The following is a 25,991-nucleotide window of genomic DNA, read 5'->3' as shown; positions in this document are numbered from 1 at the left end:
TTTTACTTGGCCAGTATGCATTCTCTGACTAATTAAACACAATAGTGCACTAATTTATTTCAGAATGAAACTAGAATCAGAATGGAAATGAAAGCCAATTTCCTTATTTATATGGGATGGGCCTATTTACTATGAGCAGCTGAGCTACAAATACAAAGGCTGTTAGTACTGTGATGTGTTTGTGACAGGACAGTTTCCCCTTTGGATATTTTATTAAAAAGAGTTTCTGGGCATTTTTAATAACCCCTCGCTTACAGAATACTATCCCACATCCCCGTTTGTTTCCTGCTTTTGTGTTGTCCAATGCTACAGTAGGCCTAAACAACTAGAGGTAGGCTTTCTTGACCAGTTGCAGAACAATGCCATTGCAGTTAATTATTAACAGGTCAGCCTGTCTCAAAGGGTTCAGGTGACAAGCACTCACCTGACTCCCAGTCCCTTCATGCAACTAGCTGCAAACACTATGGGATTTTAATTAAACAAATGAATGCATTATATTTATACACGAAATGCATCAAAACACAAATATATTCGCCATGTCTGTCTGTGTAACCACAGCTGCTTTAACTGTGAGATATGCCTGATTTGTGCAAAGAATGTCAGCATTTAGTGTATTGGTAATAGCAGTGGAAAGACATTGGAGTTGTCGCTCCTGAACCTCACAATCACATGACAAGTTACTCAAACCCGACTAGAACACTGGTCATGAATTAACTCTGTACTTTCACTCTGTACGATCTACAATTATGCTCACAATGCTTCACAACGCCTCACATAGCCTGACACTATTTCTTCCAGAATTCCAGAATTATGGATGCTGGGGTTCAAGTGGTATGTATTTAAAGGACTGGATTTTACTCATGGCTGGAACCCTGTTATTATATAGTTCCCAGCATCTGTCGCAGTATAAACAACAAATCAGAGATAGGTCATTAGGCTGATAAATAAATACTTCAGTGTCACTGGTCCAAAAGAGATTGTAAACGTAAAGGACAGATAAAAAAAAGACAAATGAAAACAGACATACTGTTACAGCCGGTGTATTTTGTTAACTGTATGTTAACACATAACATAATATAAAGGCACAAAAGAGACATCTACTGCAGCATCACAGAGGAAAATGATATTCATATAAACATATCCGAGTTTTGGCAGCGCCACATACTGTAAGCAGAGCCACAAATTACATATTGGATCAATCAGAGATTGGGTCCACTTAGTATGACTAATATAATTCTGGAATTATATTCTGCAGCTTTTATATTTCAAAATATATAAATAAATAACTGACATTGGAATATTTCATATTTAATTTGAACCAAGTCATTTTACTATTTTGCTGTCATTTTAAATGACTTGACTGAAATGGGCCCGATCAAGTGTGTGCTTCAGCTCAATCACACACTACTGGTTCTGTTCAGGTTTTAACGTGTTTCAAGATGTTTATTTCTAACGAAGGTTGACCGTTGTTTGATAATAGGACTGACTACCTATGTGACTGAGCATGAAATTACATGTATTTGAAGGCTCTTCACATGCATTTGGAGATACGCAATGTGTTTGTGTCTCCATGTTGAAGTCAGACTATTCTGTACAGTACACAGTAAATATTCTCAGTGTTAATTTAACTCAACGAAGCGGCTTCATAACATCTTATTTGCTGCACTTGAATTGAAGCCTATTTCTTGTTCCCATGTACAAATAAACATGCAAGTGAAACAATGCATTAATGATAAAAAATAAAAGCCCTACCATAAAACTGTTTAGATAGTACACACAGATAACAGATAACGAATATTGTCAGCAAATATTCTAAAAAGAAAAAAAAAGAGACACTCCAAAAACTGTTATTTTCTCATTTGTGCTCAGTGACTTATTTTTCTATTCCTACATTGTCCAATAGATGGGGTCGCTTAGCAAGAGCGGGGGCTATTGGCCTATAAACAACATTGGCACGTTTATTTTCTTTTTGTCATGTTCAAAGGAAAAAAAAAATGCATTAAAAATTGCAAACTCAAATTGTAGGAAACATTTAACCTGAATGTTTATTGATCTATAAGCTATTGATCCCAGAGGCATTTGACCTAGCAGTGTGCTGCTCAGATGTAATGGGGAGTATTTTAGAACAAATGGTCCGTGAGGATCAAACCGTAGACCATTTGATCTGCAAGATGTCTTATGAATTGATGCAACACATTGTTAGCTTTAAGATCAGTATTTTTTTATTATTTTTTTTGCTGGCAAGATGGCTGCAGTCTGAATATGGAGAATTGTAACAGCTCTGGAGAATCACTTTGTTCTTCTTAAAATAAAACAATAACAAGGTGGTTTGTTATTTTCAGTTTAAATACTTTCAAAACAAAAACATATTATGTACCATTAAAATTGACTCAAAATCTCCAAGAACAGGTACATAAATTACATTTACATCTTACCTAATATGATCGGTTGCGGACATAAATCAATTCCTTAACTATTCAAACTGACAGAATAGACGTTCAGTTAGCGGACTGACATAAAAATAATAATAAAGAACGAAAATGATTGATATTCCAAAATGAGCACTTGTTTCAGCAATATTTTGGTCATGTCTATAACGTTCTTTCCGTCTCAGGCATTTGATTGTACCTCAAGCAATACACAGTAAAAATAGATATTCTTTCACTATGTCTGAACAGAAAAACAAGGCTCTAGACCTGTACAGGCAATAGCAGATAGAGAATATCACCTAGACTCAAAGTGTGGACAAACATCAGTGGATGGATGATCATTGGTAGCCGTTGATCTGCTTCACAATAACATAAATTAATTGGCATTTCTTTTGTCAAAGTATACATTCAATTATACACATTTTGTTTCACTATGAACGGTACCTTTACCTGCAGCAATTTTGCACTGGGAATGTTTATGTGCAACAGAACACTGTGCCTATTTGTCAACCGCTTTTGTTCTTGCGATAGGGGTGTAGGAATTGCATGCCATTTAAACTGGGATTAGATTTAAAGTGCTCTGGCAAAAAAAATTAAATAAAAGATAAACTATTTTAACCAGATTGCTAGACAATAAAGCAAATCACATTATAGACTCCTCCTGAACACACGTAAGCAGCAATAGGCTACACTCTGGACCATGCTGTACTGTGAGATATTGGCACTGGTGTGCTGTGGTTGTATATAAGCACGAGATCAAAGGGGAATCTCTGCCAGCCTACAGCATGTCAAACAGCATTTTTTTGCGTACGCTACTGCCAGAGACGTTCCAATGCCTACCGAGCATGCTCTCGACACACAGAAAACACTGGGAAGTGTTATATGAGATTTTGACATCATCTTCTTCACAAGTGGGGAAAAAAGTCAGGCCTTTATTGATCCCATGTGGGAAATTCAATTAAATTCAGGCTAAAAGAATCACGGTTGACCTTTGAAGTCCATAATATTTATGTATTGGCCATATCAACTCAGAATATGTAACTTTTAAATGATAGCAGTCTTAACAAAGACTTATAGCAGCAATGGTCAGTTAGCTGTATCCCTAAGGACTATATGGAACATGATGGGATGGGTGTAGACTTATGTTCTCATTTATCTCCGTTCTATATGAATGAGCTAACAAAATCATGACATCCTTTTTTCTTTTAGCTGTATACTACTGTATACTGAATGTATAGGGAAGTCTTGCATCTCTGAGGGAAGCGCCAGTATAATCTCTGCTCTCCCTTTTCTCATTAGATTCTAGCACCATGCAAGAAGCCTCTGCAACAACAGGCTCCTCTGGAAGTGATGCGAGATTGGCCAACGGTGTTGCTGGACAGCATAGTCCCTTAGCATGTGGCATTTGTAATGTTAATCTGTTTGTCCTGCAGTCCTTATAAGTTTACCATGTAATGTTTACAGTCGTCTATGCAGATACAGCACACAATTTAATCTAGCACTGTGCCAGACAGTAGAACACGGGATGATGCGAGGTCAGGGCTCAATGCCGTGGATGCTGTAACAGTGTAACATGGTACCTGTAGTCTTTTAACAGGCGGTGTGTTTTAGTACACTGGTTCTCAAAGTGAGGGGTGCGACCGGGAACCCCCAGGGTGTCCTTGAGGGGATTCCAGGGGCTCCCCAGCAAAATGTTTGATAGTTAGGAACCAAATGGACCCTCACAGGTCTGTAACTCAGAGAGTGTACATAAGGACCCTTTTACAGGTTAATTTTTTGTACACTCTCAAAGTTATTGGGGGGGGGGGTCCGTGGTCCTAATGCATACCAAACTAAGGGTCCCCTGAAGTCCCAAAGCCTAAGAAGCAGCTCTCTCTCTCTCTCTAGTATATCCTCCTGGTGGTATAATCTAGCACCATGCTAGCGGCTCCCAGTAAAGCAGGCTCCTCCAGGTCAGAGGTGAGCACCTGGATGCTCTGGGTGGAGTACAGGGCTCTCTTGGAGATGATGTGTTGCACTGGTTCCTGGTAGTAGTTGGCCAGCACGCCCGACAGGATCACCATGGACGGGTTGACGATGTGGAGGATGTTCACGATGCCCACGCCCAATGCCGTGGAGGCTGCCCAGGAAATAAGAGTGTTGATTTTGACAGAATTTTTTTTATTTCGTTTTTAGTCGTAGACTTTTGAATAAAATGTTAATTTAGTTTTGGTCACATTTAGTCACCTGAAATGTTTTAGTGTTAGTCTAGTTTTAGTCGACTGAATAGCGTAAGAATTCAGTCGACTAAATCTACAGTTGATTTAGTCGACTAGAATCTATTTTGGCATTGTAATGACAGATCTTACACTTGGTTGCATGCTGAAAATAAAAATCTACAAGCCCACAACATGTCACACTGTGAGCTTGTAGATCAGCTATTTTCAGCATGTAACCAAGCATTTAAATGATTTGTATTTTAGTTCTACTGGATCTCTTCTCCACTAGTTCCTCCCTAACATTTTAGTATTGTTTTTATTTGTTCGCGAAATTGTCAATATATTTAGTCGTCGTTTTAGTCATCATAGCTTAGTTTATATTTAGTTTTCTTCAGCGAAAAAACAAAAACAAAAAAAAGAGAGAAAAACAAGCACTGTATAATGTTTTTGGGGTGTGTGTGTGTGTGTGTGTGTGTGTGTGTGTGTGTGTGTGTGTGTGTGTGTGTTTTTCCGCTAGCCATTTTTTGATTTTGATTGTTTTTTTTATTTATTTACTGGACGAATATTTAAATGCACTGAGCTGTGTTAATCCTCCAGTAAACCATGTCTCATACGTTTCGCTTGACAAAAAGAACAAATAGTTCAGTAGTCAGAATAGACAAGTGACACATTGCGTCGCGAGGTGTCTCTTTTTGGCATGCTTAAACCTAGGTTTCCATCTTGTTCATTAACTGTGTGTTTGTGTGTGTGTATTCTAACCTGTGTGAAGGATAGCTTCAGCTTTGGAGTTGCCCAGTTTGGCAGCATTGATGAGGTGAACAGCAGTGACTGGCTCAACCAGTTTGGCATCCATACCATCCACTTTCAACTGGTCCTCTGTAGAACACGAATGCACGCACGCACACACACACACACACACACACACACACACACACTTTAATCATTTATTTATGTCCACATAAGAGATACAAATACAAGGACACAAATATTTACAAGGTGCCGCACAGAATGCAGTCAGCAAATCCCGAACAAATAAATACCCACACACCCTTCAGGGGTACAGGTAACAGCGTCTTCGCCATATTTGGCGGCTACCGATAGTGGAAGATATTGCACAGAATTTCGCAAGCCGTTTGGCTGCTTTTTTCGGCATCCCAAGTTGTTGGAAGCCTCTTACGACCAAACTGTGTACATGTCCTAGGCTGCCGAAGATAAACACATATAGATTGCACCTATAGCCTAGTTCAATGATGGACTGGAGGAGCGGCTGGTACTTAATGACCTTAGTCATAAAGGCTTCCTCTAAGCTAGAGTCAAAGGTGCAGGCCATTTCAAGAATGAAAACTGATTTGTTCTCTTCATTAACCACAACAACATCTGGTGTGTTAGCAGAGAGATGTGCAAAAATGTCAGTATTTTCAGTACAGCTTCCAAATACTCGTACACACACAAATGCACGGACACACACTCTTACCGTCGTGCAGTCTCTTTGCCTCTCTCTGCAGGGCCATTCCAGATGCGTAGGCCTCTATACATCCTCGGCTGCCACACATGCACTCCGGGCCGTCCAGTGACACCATGATGTGACCCAGCTCTGCAGCGCAGAATGTGCTGCCGTGGACCAACTCATTGTGCTGGATGATGCCTCCTCCGATGCCTGCACACAATCCAATCCAAGGAGCCACGGAGCACAAGTGAGTTTTCAAGCGTGATTTAAACACAGGCAAGGTCTGGGAAGCTCTAACATGAGGTGGAAGATCCTTCCACTGTGTGGACTGTGGGCGCTACAGCGGCAAATGATCAGCGGCAAAGATCCCCGGGACTCCCCGTAGACCTGAAAACCCTTGCAGATTATTTTGGGGTCAAAAGCTCTGATATGTATAATGGTGCCAACCCATTTAAAGCAAAAGCAAACATTAAAATCTTAAACTGTGTTACTAGTGTAACACACAGGGAGTCAGATGTGATCATACTTCCGTGCCCCTGTTAACCCATTCTGACCGGGAACCCATTTTGGTGTTAGCATCATGTTATGCTTTAGCTACTGAAAAATAGCAGATCTACAAGCTCGTAGCGCGCCACTCGGTGGCGCGCTATGAGCTTGTAGGTCTGCTATTTTTTTGAAAAATCGAAGAACGACTGACATTTTTAGAATCTGATCTCAGGTCAGAATGGGTTAATCAGACCAGTGTGTGTCCAGTGGAAACCTTGTATGAATCTGATCTCAGGTCAGAATGGGTTAAGAGGCGAGCGGATGCGTAGTCGCGACAAGCAGGCTTGGGTAACGTCAACATAAAGTGCATTACAGTAGTCGTGTTGAGATAAAAGCATGGATGCTTCAAAATCAGAAAAGGATGCAGCAGACTTGACTTTGAGTTCATCTCGTTTGTCAAGCGTAAAATCACTGTCCAATTTGACAAAACGTTCCTGTGAAGTGGCCCCACCTTTGAGGACCCCCCCTGTTGAAGAGACCTAGCATTAAGTAAACCTTGCAGAGCCATGAGGCCCATAGGGGGCAGGAGCCTATCTCCTGTTTCTGTAGTGTGAGGCAGCTTGGTGTACAAGTACACCCCCTGGACATGACGCTAGTATGTCGCAGGGACTTACCCCCAATCCAACCCTTGATGCTGAGTGCCAAGCAGGGAGGCACTGGGTCCCATTTTTCAGAGTCTTTGGTATGACCCGCCCGGGGATCAAACCCTGAATATTCAATTTTTTAAAAGATTCTTTGAAAATCGCAGATCTACAAGCTCACAATGCGTTGCTTGAAGGTGGGCCATTTTGAAATGGCCAGTGTTAAAGTGGTAAAACAGATTTTGATGCTATATGAACTAATTTAGCTGAGGACCTCCTGGAACCCCCTCAAGGAACCCTGGGTCCCCGGACCCGGACTTTGAGAACCACTGCATTAGATTAGCCCTAGCCAATCAGGTGAGGGCTGGTTTAGGGCCCAGCCAATTCAGATGAGGGCTGGTTTAGGGCCCAGCCAATAAGAAGAGGGCTGGTTTAGGGCAGAGTCAATCAGAAGAGGACTGGTTTAGGGCCCAGCCAATCAGAAGAGGGCTGGTTAGAGCTCAGCCAATCACATGAGGGCTGAGAGCTCTAACCAGGGCAAATGTGATTGACTGAAACATTGATGTATAAATTAAAAACAAATAAAACTAAATTGATTGATCGAAAAATGTAACGATAGAATAAAGGCTAAGTTCTAAGACCTGTTCCGGTGATGATGGCGGCAAAGTTCTCCACTCCCTTGCCGTGTCCGAACTTCCTCTCGGCCAGCGCGGCACAGTTGCCGTCGTTGTCCACCCAGACGGGCAGGTGCAGAGCGTCAGAGATGGGCGTCCGCAGGTCCACCGACGACCACTCCTGGATCAGCTTGGTGGAGTGGAGGACCACGCCCTCCTGGGGGTTGACCCGCCCTCCTGTGGACACGCCTGCCAATGGAAATGAAGAACCGATTAGTGTTAGAGGAGGAGTTATGCTCAAGAGAAGGAAAACTCCCAAAAGCCTTTTATGTAAACATGGTTGAAACATTTTCTATTCTTCTCACATGTCTGTAACCCTTGAGCAATTATTATTATTTTGATTATTTTGATTCAATTTCTCCAACTAGTTTAACATTTTCACTATTCATTTAATCATTAATAATTCAATACCTTCGAACGAAGTTCGAAGTTAAGCAATAAACTAGATCTGTGTGTGTGCGTGCGTGCGTGCGTGCTTGCTTGCGTGCGTGCATACATACCTACTCCCAGTATCCTACAGTTGAGACGGACAGCGTCCAGCAGGGCATCTCTACACATCTGCAGTATGAGCTGGATCCTCACCTCGTACGTCTTGGGGTTGGGCTGTGTGTACTTCTTCACTATCTTACCCTGCAGGGACACATGGAAGAGGACAGGGACACATGGAGGAGGACAGACAGAGTGGACACATGGAGGACAGACAGAGTGGACACATGGAGGAGGACAGGGACACATGGAGGACAGACCGAGTGGACACATGGAGGACAGACAGAGTGGACACATGGAGGAGGACAGACAGAGTGGACACATGGAGGACAGACAGAGTGGACACATGGAGGACAGACAGAGTGGACACATGGAGGACAGACAGAGTGGACACATGGAGGAGGACAGGGACACATGGAGGAGGACAGACAGAGTGGACACATGGAGGACAGGGACACATGGAGGACAGACAGAGTGGACACATGGAGGACAGACAGAGTGGACACATGGAGGACAGACAGAGTGGACACATGGAGGACAGACAGAGTGGACACATGGAGGACAGACAGAGTGGACACATGGAGGACAGACAGAGTGGACACATGGAGGAGGACAGGGACACATGGAGGAGGACAGACACAGACACACAGAGATGTGGAGAAGAGGATACAGCAAGTCAGTGAGGGAAGAACAACATTTATTTGTTAAACACACAACAGAATATTCAAATGTTCCCATGCTAAAATGAAAAGGCCGGTGACATTGCACTCGCCAGTCAGATGTAATTGAGGTCATGCAAATTAATATGGTCATAGAATCCATAGCAATCACTCCCTGGTCCATTATAGTTATAGGGAGTTCATCCGGCTTGATGTGATTCATCCTCCAGTATCAGCTGTGTGTTCATTTTAAAATCACGGTTCAGGCCATGATAAATTGGCAACATTTTGAGGCAGCACAGATATGATTAATATAATTCGTTACAAAGTAACGTTTACCGCAATTTCTTGTTCCGTCTTGTCCTTTAAAAAGGAGCAGTTCACCCCAAATTACCATATTTGTATTATCTTACCTGGATTTCTATTTAGCCATCTGCAATTTTTTCCATGCAGATATTGTTTTGGTGTGAGTGGTTCAGATGTTTAATGTAACCCCAATACAATATAATAGAACTCAATGAATGACATGCATATCTTGGCATGCATATATTTTAAAAACTCAACAGAATCTTCTCTTTGCAGGAATCATGGCCCAGTTACCCGATAATTCACAGAACAGTGATAACGAGTTATTCTTTAGCGATGTCAGCATCACAAATCAAATGCCTCTGAGCTTGTATTGGGGCGATGGGAGACAAAAACTGGGTAAGTCACCAAAACAAATTATGTTTTGGGTGAACTGCCCCTTTATCCACTTAAACCCCTATATACTTTGTTGACCTTTTTTTTTCACTCTGCACCAAATCTCTTCTCCATTAATAGCCAACCTAGAAGCTCACAATGCATTGTGACCACATTGTGAGCTTGCACTGCAGATCAGCTATTTTTGCGAAATATTCTCCAAACGTTTGCCTACTTTATGATAAGCCCACAATAGGGATGCTAAGGGTTCATTTGGTTAAAGTGCATTATTTATTAGCGAACGCGAGCCCTTCCGTTATCATTACCAGCCACACACGTTGCCTCAAAAAGCTGCCTATTTAATTTGCTACATGGTCCTGAGTTTTGTTGGTCAGAATACTTTGGTTGATAAGGAGGTACCTGATAGTGGTTTACACCAGGCCCCTCGGCACCCGGGGATATAGTAGCTTCCTACAGCCAGCAGAGAACCCAATGAGATTACCATGGTCTGAGAGAGTATTACTTATACTCACCTCTGGTTGGCTGAAATGGGACCACAGAACATACAATGCCATGTATGTTTTTAACCAATCTGCATGGTAGAGTATGTTAATACGATATATACTGTAACTAGCACATGTGCATTGGCGGTCTCCCTACTCTTCGGTTGAGAACTTTAGATACTGGTGTTTTACACCTCCATGTCAAATTGGCTATTTTGTCCAAAAATGATTACCGGTAAAACAATATTCTTTTATAAATAAAAATGATGAGACTTTAAGGTCTAATATTTCTACAATTGCAACACATTGCTACAAAACCTGTACCCAAAATGTGTGGGGCATAAAACAAGAGGTTGAAGAATAAAATGTAGTCTGATGTTCACATCATGTAGCCTATACTTTACTTTACTTAACAACCCATTAAAACCGTGTCATTTTAGAGTTTTGCGTTGCGCTATTTTTTAAAGATTTTTTGGAAAATCTTGAAAGTGTGAGAATTACTGATTCAGAAGGCATTTGTAGGTCTTAATGGGTTAAGACCATCTTTCTTATATTTAATGGGTTAAGACCATCTTTCTTATATTTAAACATTTTGGACAATATGGCCGATTTTAAATGGAGGCGCCCCCTCGTCGTTATAGTGCCAGCTCTTCCTGTAATCTCGTTCCAACGTACCCTCATGCAGACGATGGCCACACGGAGGTTGGTCCCTCCCAGGTCCACGGCCAGGGCGCTCTGCGTCTCCAGGATGTGGTCGATGTCCTGCGAGCTGGGGTCCTTGACGGGGGGGAAGCAGAAGGACTTCTGCAGCGGCTCGTCCAGGTCGATGCTCCGCAGGAACTTGAGGATGCGAGGCACAGCGCTGCCGTCGCCGTAGATCTTAGAGCTGAAAGGCGGAGAGATTCACGTTGACTGTTTAACTTTGTGTAAACTTTGAGTAAACATGCATCTGTCTGTCTCTTAGAACAGTTCATATCCCCATTCTTTATTCTGCATTTGAGCCACGGACCACCATTTGATGACATTTAGCCTCTCAGACCCAAGAATATTATTAGAATATTTCTTTTATTATTGGAATAAATTAAATTCCATGCTGTATTTGTAAAAAATACCATATTCTTCTATATTTCAAAATACTTTTTTTTTTTTTTTTTTAAACAAAAAACAAATTCAAATAATTGTATGAATTTGAAAACAAAGAAACAAATAACTAAGAAGCACAACGTGTCGCTTCGTGCAGTGTTGCAAGCTTTTAGATTGGCTATTTTCACTAGTTTGGACCATAGACTGTAAAAAATATGGACAAAGCGTTCCGCGGGTCTAACATGAACGTAAAATGAAGCCTGTCTCTATGTGTCAGTCCTTGCCATGGAGGCAGCCATCTTTCTAGATCCGGGCCCAGGCCCAGCTGGCCCATTGGCTGGCCCAGACAACGAGGCGGGACTTCCCCCTTCTTCTTCGTTGGTTTTTATTTTGACTCGAGTGGGTGGGGGATCCCGTTCATAGACTGTAACGGTAGCCACGCCCCTCAGAACATGCGCAACTTTATGGTCATTTTTTTTATAAATGGGACCATAATTTTCCAAAAAGAATATTATGACATTAGAAATGAGACTTTAAACTAGTGACTGGAAGCAAAAAGTATTCATGACCATGTTTATTAAGGTAATACAGTCTAGGTGAAGTTGGGCCCAAATACATGGACTTCTATGGGGCTATGGGTTTTTTTGAGCCCAATGACAGCGCCACAACAGGCCATTATATGAACTTTCATTTCCTTAGTGGCTTCACAAAATATCCGTCTGACTGCCCCCCTGGTTTGGACAAACGTCTAATATCTATTTTAGGTCTCGACCTGAACAGTTTAGTAACCACTGCCTTAGAACTGTGGTTCTAAAACTCTAAATCGATACGTATTCTTAGATGTTTTGTGCCAGAAACATAACTTGCTGTCATTCACTTTCAACCTAGCATCCCTATTTTTGCGCATATTGCAAAGAAATACTCAAACATATTTGTTTGGATTTTTTTCAAAAGGTTTTTAAACATAATTATGTTCATCCAGCCAAATGGGAATACCGGTACATTCAAAAAAGGAAATATGTATTGATATATTTGTTCTTTTCTGGACCATGAATTCTGACGTTTATGGACACCATCAGTGCTAAAAGTGTAGAATGATTGGTACAGCTCTTGTAAGAATGTGACATTGTAGCCTAATAGTTTTGTGTATCTCTATTTCACACACATTGTATAAAATACGTTACATACTTGTAACTGTGCAATTCGTTAAAGATATATATAAGATAATATTTTGTATTAATTATTTGAATGGGACAATAAGACAGACTAGGCTTAGGCTGCAGGTACTAGACCAGCTGGCTGGTGGCAAAGTACCTCAAGTCTGGTCATGCCAACATGAAACCAACAGATAGGAAAGAAGAGAAGAGAGTCTCACCAGGGGTATCTCTTTCCAAACTGCAGTTCCAGGGCATGGTAGATCTTATTGTGGGTGTCAGCATCTCTCACATGGAGAGTATTCTCACCTGAAAAACAGACACATTCAATGACATTCAGTGCGTGCGTGCGCCATGCACCATGCACCCGTCTCTTTGAGGGTAACAAGACTACTCGCCCCATTTCTGTTTTCCTCCCAGAACTTTCCCCAGTGAGGGGTGGGAGAGGCTGGACAGCAGATGGCTGGACTTTGAATTTCTCTAACTATAAACTTTCATGACAGCAGAACAGCCTAAGTACAAATATAATTTATGAAAAGCTACTACAGTGAAGTCTGTTCACAGAAGTCTTTGTAGGATATGTGGGGGATTATCTGACGAGGTACCATTTGAGGGGGCAAAACCTTACATATACTAAATAATACTAAATTGTTTATAGGTTCAATATAAGTCATAATATAGCCTTTCCACAGGAGTATCTTTTTATATTTTTCCAAAAAGAATACAAACAGCCAATAGCATATTACAAAGTTATCCCCCTCACTGGGAAAAATTCCGGGAGGAAAAACGGCAAGCACCGGGGCGAGTAGTCCAGTATTCTCTTTGAGAGTCTTGTGTGTCTTGTACCTACCTGTCTCTCTTCCAGTCTGTCTGGTGCCCAGGTTGATGACGGGCGTTCCGAAGGCCCCGGCCTCTCTCACGCCACAGCTGCTGTTCCCGATCATGCAGCCGGCGTGGGACACCAGCTGGATGAACTGGTCGAAGGGAACGTGCTTCACCGCCCGGAAGTTAGGGTGCTGCTCGATGCCCTTCTTCCTCATGCAACGCACCATCTCCTTACTGCCTGTGTGCATACAGGATACAGGATGTACACTCATACAACGCACCATCTCCTTACTGCCTGTGTGCATACAGGATACAGGATGTACACTTAAACAACGCACCATCTCCTTACTGCCTGTGTGCATGGATACAGGATGTACACATAAAGCACCATCTCCTTACTGCCTGTGTGCATACAGGATACAGGATGTACACTTATACAACGCACCATCTCCTTACTGCCTGTGTGCATACAGGATACAGGATGTACACTCATACAACGCACCATCTCCTTACTGCCTGTGTGCATACAGGATACAGGATGTACACTTAAACAACGCACCATCTCCTTACTGCCTGTGTGCATACAGGATACAGGATGTACACTCATACAACGCACCATCTCCTTACTGCCTGTGTGCATACAGGATACAGGATGTACACTCATACAACGCACCGTCTCCTTACTGCCTGTGTGCATACAGGATACAGGATGTACACTCATACAACGCACCATCTCCTTACTGCCTGTGTGCATACAGGATACAGGATGTACACATAAAGCACCATCTCCTTACTGCCTGTGTGCATACAGGATACAGGATGTACACATAAAGCACCATCTCCTTACTGCCTGTGTGCATACAGGATACAGGATGTACACTCATACAACGCACCGTCTCCTTACTGCCTGTGTGCATACAGGATACAGGATGTACACTCATACAACGCACCATCTCCTTACTGCCTGTGTGCATACAGGATACAGGATGTACACTCATACAACGCACCATCTCCTTACTGCCTGTGTGCATACAGGATACAGGATGTACACTCATACAACGCACCATCTCCTTACTGCCTGTGTGCATACAGGATACAGGATGTACACTTATACAACGCACCATCTCCTTACTGCCTGTGTGCATACAGGATACAGGATGTACACTTAAAATACATCTCCTTACTGCCTGTGTGCATACAGGATACAGGATGTACACTTATACAACGCACCATCTCCTTACTGCCTGTGTGCATACAGGATACAGGATGTACACTTATACAACGCACCATCTCCTTACTGCCTGTGTGCATACAGGATACAGGATGTACACTTAAACAACGCACCATCTCCTTACTGCCTGTGTGTGTGCATGGATACAGGATGTACACTTATACAACGCACCATCTCCTTACTGCCTGTGTGTGTGCATGGATACAGGATGTACACTTAAAATACAATTCTACCACAGGTCGTTTCGAGGAAGCAATCTGATTGGTTGAAACAGCCTTCTAGCCGTGGGTTAAACCAGCACCGTTCACCACCTAATCAAAACAAAGAATTCAGCTGTTCTGTTCTCCCAGAGCGCTAGCAAACTTGGTGGCTAGGCTAGCTAGTTTCTTGTGAAGGTTGTGGTCGTAGTGACTACATCTGTCATTAAAAATATATATTCTTTCAGCGATTTTAATAGTTTTAAGGGTAACTGTGGTAGAATTGCAATATTACACTCGAGGGTGTGGGTTAACGTGATTATTGCCACGACAGTGATGCGGTCAGGAACGAGACGGAGTCGAGTTCCGCAAGCATCACTGAAGTGGCCACACCCACACCCTCTCGTGTAATATTGCTTAAATAACCGTGTGAAGTGAGGGGCGCTCTTATCATCGTACATCATCATGAGGTAAAATAGACACTATGATGTAAAGTTCTTCATTCATTGTCAATGGGAATTGAGTAATTGAGAATGGAGTTTGTGTAAGACGAAAATCTTCACTAATAGCTGAATATAGGAGGGGCTAAAACAGGAGGGGTTTGCTGTAACAAGTACATCATGATGTCTCTTGTGCAACTAGGAGTGCAGCAGTTAAATGACCACTTCGCCCATTTTCAACCAATCTTCATATTATTGGTCCTCACTAGTGCTCATGATGATGTCACCATTTCTGTCTATTCTGTCTGTATCTCAGAGGAGGGCTGAGGTGGGCAGTACAGAAACCTACCTAGCTGCGACATCAATAGACACGTTTGGTTTGTTTTTGTTTGTTTATTTGTTTTATTAATGCCAGAATGATGCTTCCATATTCAGCATGATTCCAACTTCGTGGAAAGAAGAAGGCTGTAGTTTCTATGATAACGTCACTGGTAGGCAGGTTTCAGAACTGCCCATAACCCACCAATGAAACGCAGAATGTGCCGTCTTATTACGAGCGTCAGAGAGGAGCAATTAAGGCAAAAAGACGGCGGGTCAACGGCAAAAAGGAAGTGGACGGACGTGTATGGTGCGGGGGAGGGGACTAACCGGCGTCTATGTTGGGGAACAGGATGAGCGTCCTCTTGTTGAAGGACAGCAGAGCGTCCAGCATCAGACCGTAGATCTTTATGGAGTTCTGGATGTCTGTGGTGACCGGATGCTGCAGGGCCACGATGTAGTCATGGTTCTGAACCTTGTCACCTGTCACAGAGAGAGAGAGAGAGAGAGAGAGAGAGGCAGAGAAAGTGGAGGATTTAAATTCCACTGCATCTCAGATGCAAATATTGTACTCTATTTTACTCCACAACATTTATGAGACAACTACTAGTTATAGTTGGCAGATTTAGATTCTGAATACAAAACATACATTGCCTGATACATTATGATATCTTTGATATATCTTCAAATCAAATTATCTATGCAGTTGGACAGAAACCTCCTGTCTCCATATTCTAACTGTTGGACCCTACTTGATCATAATATACAATTGTCACAGCGTCACACAAAGGTATCAAACGACAATCTGCTACTTTTGGTTTTTGGACGTACAGTATGAGGTTTCCACCTGACAGACGATGTTATGTTACCTATCTTTACAATTGGCCCCGTTTATCCACAACGCAATTCCAAGGACTAGTCTGTGACGTAATGCAGTCAGACATGCCTTTTAGACAATGGCTGTGTAGCCTATCGCCAAGTACAAATCTGCCATCTTTTCTTTTCTCCTGCCAACATAAAGACAGCTTACTCTGCAAAGTGCAAACCACGCACACACACACACACACACACACACACACACACACACACACACACACACAGCCTTACCCAGCCAGCATTTGATGATGTCCATGTAGTCGGCCCGGCGGTGCGCGGTGAGCAGCTTGTCGTACGAGGGGCAGCCGGCCAGCAGGATGCGCGAGTGGTCCTCGCACATGGCGATGAGGTGCTGCTCGGCGCTGCGCGTGCAGCAGGCGTGGTAGTGGGCCAGCTTACTGATGGCGTGGCGGATCGAGTCGTCAATGGTGCCGCTCACCTGAGAGAGAGACAGACCAACGGATGGTGAGACAGACAGACAGAGGTGCTCTTTACACGAGGATGGTGTTCATAAAAAACGGCAAAATAAAGTATCGTTTGCTGCTGTCATTTAGACGAGAACCGTGTTCACAGGAGGTGAAAACGCAACGAAGTGAAACCACCTCCCAGAGTGGAAATCTTTTAAAACGCCGTTTCCTATGGTCTCCATATAAACAGGCAAAACGGTGGATCCGCAAAACTTGTGACATCATGGCTTACGTCAGCTCTGGTCGGCTCACCCGTGTCCTACGTTTTTACATGGTGTCATAGGCATGCGTCAGTTGCTAGGGGAAACGAACAACAACAACCATGTCGGATAGTCCGGTTTGCTGGAGGTGTGATGAGGACGCGACGTTTGTTTACTTTCTGTGTAGAAGAAGAACGGAAGTAGTTCTGCGCATGCGTGACTTATGTCTATGGTTTATATAAGCGCTGCGTCACACGGACCCCACAAGGACACGCGCCACCTAGCGACCTGGCATATATATGCATGCACTTTGTAGCGTGTTCATTCAAGTGTGCGTTCTCATGTAAATGGTCCAAAAAAATGAGAACGGGACTTTGACGTGTTATATGGAGATGGTCGCCGTCTAAAAGAGGCCAGAGAGAGAAAGAGAGAAAGTGTGTGTGTGTGTGTGTGTGTGTGTGTGTCTGAGAGAGAGACAGACATCACAGGGGTCTTTATGTGTGTGTAAAATATGGTTTTAGATATTTTAGATTTTCGCAGTGTCCATGATGTCATGGACACTGGGTTCACTTTCTTCCTCGACTACATGTTGTCTCAGTAAGACAGACACCCTATCCTATCCACAAGGAGGAGCAGTGCACCAAAGCATTATGGGAATTGTAGTCCAGGCAGGAAGTGAGCCCAGTGGAGGAAATCTAAAATATCTAAAACCACATATTACATTACACACCTAAAGACAACAGGAACGTGTTCTAAATCTTCTAAATGTCATTAACATATGTTTTGTTCACAAACAGGGTGAAGTGTCCCTTTAAATTAGTTTATTACGCGGCTTGGTTAAATGCTTGATTCTGATTGGTCAATCACTGATTGAACTCAATAACAGATCGCTGTCTAATGCTGCGCTGTTTATTTCGTGCTTATACATCTGTTATTTCTCAACAACGACCGCGCGCGCCATGAATTATCCCTTGACATGACATTGATAGTATAAAAAGACAGTTATTGCCTGTACTACAGACAATATCTCTGCTATAGAGCGCCGCAGTCCCGCCCCCTTTCAGAAAAGCGAGTGGCCCAGGAAGTGGAAGCCCCATGCATTCTCCCATCGGCACTTTTAATATAATTTATTTAAAGACGGTTACGCCGCGGACAAAGCCAATTCGGATCGTGACGAATCATGACAATGAACACAATATTTTGGGACGATCAAATCATTAGAAAGAAGAAAAGAAAGTCAGGAGACAACACTATTTGTTTTATTTTTCGTCTTATAAATTATTTGATCGGCCCAAAATATTGTGTTCATTGTCATGATTCGTCACGATCCGAATTGGCTTTGTCCGCGGCGTAACCGTCTTTAAATAAATTATATTAAAAGTGCCGATGGGAGAATGCATGGGGCTTCCACTTCCTGGGCCACTCGCTTTTCTGAAAGGGGGCGGGACTGCGGCGCTCTATACTCCCCATCTAGTCTACCCTCTAGAGTCTAGAGCCTCTACTGTGATACTCATTCATGGTCATTCCCGTGTCCCTCCAGCACGGTTCCACCACGCCCACCTCTCCTCCCTCCAGGTGCAGAATCCGGATGTTCATGAGAGCGGCGGCGGTGGCCAGCGCCAGCGCGTCGAAGCGGTCCCCGTGTACGATCAGGATGTCGGGGCGGAGCCTCTGCAGGACGTCGGGCAGCTTGACCAGCGCCAGGCCCACGCTCTCCACCATGGCCGCCTCGTCCTCCCCGCGCACGATGGTGTGCAGCTTGGAGCCGATGTCGAAGTCGTCCTGCTCGATCATGCGGAACGTGTTCCTGTGTGTGTGTGTGTGTGTGTGTGTGTGTGTGTGTGTGGGAGGGAGGGAGGGACAAAGAGGAGAAGACAGACAGGATGGAGAAGATGAATGGAGTGGAAAAACGTTCCATGGGAGGACTAATCGTCCATGCCTATTACTGTATGTGAAACCTTATGTGAAATATGTTGTTTTTCACCTTTTCTTTTTGTTTGTTTCACAAATAAAACTGGTCTATTGAACTGCACTTTAACATCCAAGTCAACCTACATAATGCTATGGAAGGTATTTGTGGGAGGATTGAAGAGGAAGAAAAAATAACATCAACTAAGTTCTGGATTTAGGATTCTTCTGGTTCTGGTCATGATTTCACTCCCTTTGGGAGAGGATGTCGGAAACAATCTTCCTCAGAAAACCAAATCCCAGAAAAACATATTAATGTCAGAAGACGATTACTGTCATCTTACTTTAACGACGTAAGGTTTCCCAGCCTAGCAATAGATCCCCATTTAGAGCAGTCGGGGGAGGGGAAACTAATCTGTTTGTGCCATAACACATCAGTGTCATTTTTGGTGTTTGGGTTGGCTATTTAAAAATAGCAGATATACTAAGATTACAGAGTGGCCTGTACGTTTACTATTTTGAACGTTTTTGAAAGAACTTGAAAGTGTGAGAACTACTGATTTACATATAAGACAGGTAATGACTTTAGATAGCTTTAAAAGCAAGCTCAAGAATATACTAAATCTACATTTACAGGAGTAAAAAAAAACCGAAATGTAGATTTAGTATATCTTTCAATAGGTAGTCTGTGTGGTTGCTTATTGTGTGTGTGTGTGTGTGTGTGTGTGTGTGTGTGTGTGTGTGTGTGTGTGTGTGTGTGTGTGTGTGTGTGTGTGTGTGTGTGTGTGTGTGTTGCTTAAGTGTGTACCTAAATCAAATAGGTGACAGGTTGTCAGTGTGGTTCCCTATAAATGCAGATAGGCCTAATACATTTTTGTATTATACATTGTGTCCATTTTCTTGCCTCCCTTTAATTTGTTCTTGAGCATGTATAAATTGATCTTTTATTGTTTTTAATCTTGTTTAATATCATGTTATTTATTTTCTTTTTCTCCTTTTTATGTAAAGCACTTTGGGCTGCATTTGATGTCATGAAAGGCGCTACAAAAAAAGTTTATTATTATTATATTATTATTATTATTATTGTTGTATTTAGATGGCATTTGTAGAATCAGCCAGGTCTTAATGGGTTAAGCAGCAGTGTTCAACAAGAAACCTCTGCACTGTTGTTACCATCACATGGGAAGTTGTTGTCACTAAATATAAAAAGGAGACTCTTTGTCTCATGTTGGTGGGCCTGGTCCAAAATGTAACAGCTGTACCTATAGTCATTATCCTGAGACCTGGGAAAACTACCACCAGTGGTCGAAGAAGTACTCAGACGAATTAGTAAAAGTAGCAATACCACAAATTGAAATACTCTGTTACAACTAAGTAACTGCCCTGTATTCAAAATCGAACTTAAGTAAAAGTACAGTAAGTATCAGCAACAACATATACCGAAAGTAAAGGTTCAGGGGTAAAAGTAAAAGTACAAGGGTCATCATTATGTCAGGCATTGCCAGCTCATAAATGTTTTGCCACAGCCATACGAAATAAGTAGTCAATAATAAATAATATTACCAGAAACAAAGGCCTAGCCTGAATCCTGAGACAGGCAATAAATGCAGCATTATGGTCCAAGTCTATTCTGTGTGAGTGCTTCCAAGGTCGCAATGTTAAATGAGCATAAACTTAAAAAGGCCACTTAGCTGCAAGGGTATTACTGTATAGCAGTGGGTTTTAACAACCCTTTTCAAGATCCTTTTATATATATATATATATATATATATATATATATATATATATATATATATATATATTTTATCCCACGATTTTGTAACCCATTTTTCACCCCTGTGTCAATCATCTAATGTGATCCTGGGCTCTACACAACCTCCACCAACCTAGTCCCCCATATATGGGGGACAAGGGGAGAGCAACGGACTTGAACTCATGCTTCCTTCATGCCTGAGTGTCCAAGTTGCTCCTTTACATCTGACAGGGGGGAGTTTCCCTGGTTGGACGTAGCGCGTGGAGGAACACGTTATTCCAACCAGTTCCTTTCCCCTCCATCAGGCGCACCGGCTGGCCAGGGGGAGGCAGTTTAGTGACAAGGATTACTGCATGTTTTTTGTGAGGGTACCTACCCTAGGGGACACGGGGAGAACATGCAAACTCCACACAGAAAGGCCCTTTTGCCAACCCCGCCTTCGGGTATGGGCACTGATGACGCGGAGGAGGAAACACGCCGCCAGCACCCACAGCGTCCCGAGCGGGAATCGAACCCAGGACCTTCTAGCTGTGAGGTGACAGCACTACCAACTGTGCCACCGTGACCCTTTCAAGATCCAGTATTTAGTCATTTGATGAGATTTAACCTCTCAGACCCAATGATAATGTGTTGCCATTGGATAAGATTTTGTTCACAATTCCACACTGTATTGATGCGGTAGAATAGGAGAGACAACAGGCAGACGTTGATCAAAAGACTTCTTGAGAATTACGTAATGCAGATGTTAACAATAATGAGAGCATAACATTTACCAATGAACAAATGGACCCTTATGGATCCATTTGGTTAACCCATTTTGGGCGGGAACCCCTTTTGGTGTTTTAAACATTATGTTATAATTTAGCTATAGAGAAATAGCAGATCTACAAGCTCATAGCGTGCCACTATGAGCTTGTAGGTCTGCTATTTTTGAAAAATCGTAAAAAATGTGGTGCAAATCTTTGAATATATATTCTTTCAAAGTGAATGTTTTTAACTAGATGGGTTTTAATTTGACACTCAAGAGTTAAAGGTTCCATTTGGTTCCATCATTTAGCTGGAACCCAGACCACTGGTTTAGAACCACTGCTGTATGTATAGTGTTGCTGGCCTTTCAGAGGACAGTGTTACTTGAGGAGATCACATTCTACCAGCTAAAATAGCTTTTTCTGTTTGTCAAGCTAGCTTCAATAGGAAGAGGTATTCCATGTTTATACGAAAGACCATGCATGTAGATGTGATGAAAGTTATGACAATGGAAAACAGCAGGCTGTGGACGGAGGGTTTAAGGGTTTGTAGTACAGCAGGCTGTGGACGGAGGGTTTAGCCCATTCTGACCTGAGATCAGATTCATACGAGGTTTCCACTGGACACACAATGGTCTGATAAACCCATTCTGACCTGAGATCAGATTCTAAAAATGTCAGTTGTTTGATTTTTCAAAAATAGCAGACCTACAAGCTCTTAGCGCGCCACTCGGTGGCGCGCTATGAGCTTGTAGATCTGCTATTTTTCAATACCTAAAGCATAACATAGTGCTAACACCAAAATGGGTTCCCGCTCAGAATGGGTTAGGGTTTGTAGTACAGCACTAGAGTAAATGTACATATAGTTACTTTCCACCACTGAGAACCTAATTGCAACGCTAGAGCCAGGCTGGTGTGGATGTGAAACATGAGGAATGGTTAAAATATGGGATGACAGCAGCAACACCATCCCTTAGATAAATAAATGAAGATTAAAACATGAATCTAATTGAGATTGGTTGGTCTCAGCTCATACAAGCACATTCTCGTTGCTGTCGGGCAGAAACCTCTTGTCTCCATATTTTAACTTTTTGTGTTTTTTCAGTAAATGAATGCCCTACTTGATCAAATTACAGAGGCACACAAAAACAAAAAAAAGTAGCAGATCCACAAGATTGAAACGCGGTGCAAAGCGATGCGTTTTGAGCTTGTAGAGCTGCTACTTTTCATGTTTTTGAATTTGAATCCTGAAAAGTAACAGGTTTGCATGTATTAGGCTTGACACTAGTGCACCCAAGTGGCTATATGTTAAAAGTGCACAGAAGGCCACAAAATGGGGACAAATGTGGACCTGGCATGTGAGAATAGAGTTTTTACCGTGGCCACAAAAAGTATGTGTTTCTGATTGGCAGAAATGTCACTTAAAATGTACGGGTATATTAGGACATCTAAGATATAGTCCCAATCAACAGAATAAGGATAAACAATATCTAAATTGCAAACAAAGCAGTAGATTCTAATAATAATATTTTCAATTATGAAAGTAAAAGATATATACAGCTTCTCATTTATTTTTGTTTGGTAATAGAGTGATAATACTCGCTCAGGTATCCCAATATAGAAGAATAACGGACGTCATCCCTTATAGCGCGCCACCGAGTGGCGCGCTATGAGCTTGTAGGTCTGCTATTTTTGAAAAATCTAAGAACGAACTGACATAGAAACAGTTTTTCAGAAAACTGTCATTTTCAAACAGACATTTTTATAGAATCTGATCTCAGGTCAAAATGGGTTAATATGTGCATTAATATCACTTAATATTTTAGAGCTCAGAAGGTTCAAGTGTCTTTGAATTAATGTAAAACACCACATTCTGAAGGGCTTTGGCCACTTCCTTCAGCCTTACCGGACTAAAGTAACATTCTTCCTTTTTGTTATTTTTCTTTTTAAATCAATAACTGTTTGACAGTCTGCCAAAACTGAAACAAAGTAAGGAAATCTATCTAAGGAGTGGTAGCAAAGAGACAAGAATGACTTTGACAGCATGACATGAAGACTGAACATGAGGAAATACCAGGGCACCACCCATTACACAGTAAGGGACATTCCACAATGAAAACTCACCCAAATGTGATTCACAAACACAACTTTGTGTGTTGTGATCTCTGTCTTTAGTGTCCTCGTATTTTTAAATACTGTTTACAGGTTAGTACGTAGTTCACCCAAAATGTTTTTTGGGGGTGATGTTTTGTGCAATTTAGGCGTCTGCGTCTGCCTAAATTCAGTAAATTGTAAATGACAGCCCAAAACCGTGTTGGATGGAGAAGAGTCGTAGATGGCCGATGCTCCACTGGGAGCGACGGGCCTCAGTACGTAAGTAGAGTCTCCTGCTCAATCGAGTCTCCTCCCGAGTCTCGTGCTGACCAATCACCCGGTAATCAAATTATTGGCTTAGGAATGCGACAAAAACTAAAAAAACCTTGATGAATTCAAGGCTTCATGGGGTGTGTAATTATTGGGTGAACTACTCCTTTAAGGCATGTTGGATACATGCCAGAAGAACTGGGGGTTTTTCTTAACTCAAAACGACTGATCTACACTTAAGGGAGGCTGGTTGTAGATCAGAGATAGTCATTGCACCTGCAAAAGTATTCTGTATACGTAACTACAGATTCAAGTACACCATTCTACCCTACACAGATTAACCTTTTGCCACACTGTTTCACTGAAAACCTTAATTTTTTAAATAAGCACCAGGTGTGCATGGATGCCCTGCTGCCAAGGCTGAGCGTGATCAAACCGACTGTATAATCCACAGTCCAACAGTCTGATCCTGTTACACATACCGTATCACATTCTGGTTCCTCTGACTCCGCTAGAGGTTACTGACAACCAGGTCACATTAAGTTTAATTTGTATCCATCCCAAAGGGAAATTAAGTAGTGGCAAAAATGAATTAACATTATTCTCTCATTCTGCCTGGAATTCATGAAATAAATGATAGTAAGACTAAAAGAGTGTAATTATGACGTCTTTGAAGGGTAAACACATTAACCCATCCCATTGAGACCTGTGGGCTGATTCTTAGTTTTATTCGCACAATAAAAAAGATTATGTGCAGGTGAGAAAAGAAACCCACGGAGGGCTTATATGTGGTTCTCACCAAAGATAATATACAAATATAATATACAAAGTAATCAAACATCGGTATGGTATATAAATCCAATCCTTCTAAATCAGTAGTTCTCACACTTTCAAGATTTTTCTATAATGTTACAAAGATAGCAGATGTACAAGCTCGCAGCGCGGCATGAAGTATCAAACAGAAATCTAAAATGTTACAAAGATAGCAGATCTACAAGCTCGCAGCGCGTCATGAAGTGACGTGCTGTGAGCTTGTACCACACAAATCTAAAAGTGACACAGATATACAGATGTATACAATATGTACAGATGTATATATATGCTCTCCCTTCCCTCTTGATCCCTGACTACTCTGATCTGGCTACTGATTCTACACTGAATTCTTTTTTTTTTTAATATATTTTTTATCCCACGATTTTGTAACCCATTTTTTCACCCCTGTGCCAATCATCTACTGTGATCCTGGGCTCTACACACCCTCCGCCAACCTGGGGAGAGCAACGGACTTAACTCATGCTCCCTTCATGCCTGAGTGTCCAAGTTGCTCCTTTACACCTGACAGGGGGGAGTTTCCCTGGTTGGACGTAGCGCGTGGAAGGAACACGTTATTCCAACCAGTTCCTTTCCCCTCCATCAGGCGCCCCGGCTGGCCAGGGGGAGGCAGTTTAGAGACCAGGATTACTGCATGTTTTTGTGAGGGTACCTACCCTAGGGGACACGGGGAGAACATGCAAACTCCACACAGAAAGGCCCTTTCGCCAACCCCGCCTTCGGGTATGGGCACTGATGACGCGGAGGAGGAAACACGCCGCCAGCACCCACAGTGCCCCGAGCGGGAATCGAACCCAGGACCTTCTAGCTGTGAGGCGACAGCACTACCAACAGTGCCACCGTGCCCCCTACACTGAATTCTAACACCAAAAGGGGTTCCCGCCCAAAATGTGTTAAGTTGGTTATTATTTTTAAGCCCAATTACAGATACCATCGAGTTGTGGAATCGTGCAGACAAAGACAAAGTACACGCTTGTCATAGTTTTTCACTCAAGCAGACTGTACCGCAAAATAACTGCTGAACAGACAGGAAATGCAGTCACTTCAGAGGAGAAAACAATTAGTAACTAACCGTAATGCAAAACATTAGTGCTTCAATACAAGCTTAAACTAGCCCTGGTGGTACTTGTGCCAGAGGAGGTTTTTGTGTGTGTGTGTGTGTGTGTGTGTGTGAGAGTGAGAGTGAGAGTGAGAGTGAGAGTGAGAGTGAGAGTGAGAGAGAGAGAGAGAGAGAGAGAGAGAGAGAGAGAGTAACAGGCAGGAAAGAGGAAATTGAAAGTACAGAACAAATGTATTGACTGCCTTTGGACGCCTCCCCCAGAACTGGTATCCACCAGGTGGCACTGGATGAGTTTTAAGCTCAAAACATTGTCCTTTATCTCAATCTGAGCCCC

At 42.5% G+C, this 25,991-nt stretch overlaps 1 protein-coding gene across 2 annotated transcripts in view; it reads right to left on the bottom strand.

The window, feature by feature from the left end:
• Positions 1–301: 301 nt before the first annotated feature.
• Positions 302–25,991, bottom strand: part of gne (glucosamine (UDP-N-acetyl)-2-epimerase/N-acetylmannosamine kinase) — a 56,889-nt gene continuing 31,199 nt past the window's right edge. For both annotated transcript variants that reach the window (XM_080759220.1, XM_080759219.1), the window contains exons 4-14: positions 18,556–18,802; positions 16,560–16,767; positions 15,783–15,935; positions 13,292–13,504; positions 12,663–12,750; positions 10,880–11,090; positions 8,376–8,505; positions 7,843–8,064; positions 6,102–6,284; positions 5,387–5,503; positions 302–4,548 (exon numbers count right to left, since the gene is read on the bottom strand). In XM_080759220.1, coding sequence (XP_080615346.1) covers positions 4,313–4,548; positions 5,387–5,503; positions 6,102–6,284; positions 7,843–8,064; positions 8,376–8,505; positions 10,880–11,090; positions 12,663–12,750; positions 13,292–13,504; positions 15,783–15,935; positions 16,560–16,767; positions 18,556–18,802 — 2,008 coding nt within the window. In that variant the 3' untranslated portion in view covers positions 302–4,312. The remainder of the gene's footprint in view (positions 4,549–5,386; positions 5,504–6,101; positions 6,285–7,842; positions 8,065–8,375; positions 8,506–10,879; positions 11,091–12,662; positions 12,751–13,291; positions 13,505–15,782; positions 15,936–16,559; positions 16,768–18,555; positions 18,803–25,991) is intronic.

The sequence above is a fragment of the Protomyctophum bolini genome, assembly GCF_963924005.1.
Source record: "Protomyctophum bolini genome assembly, chromosome: 3".
NCBI lineage: Eukaryota > Metazoa > Chordata > Actinopteri > Myctophiformes > Myctophidae > Protomyctophum > Protomyctophum bolini.
Note: the sequence above shows the minus strand (reverse complement) of the source record. Positions and strands in the feature narration are given on the sequence as shown.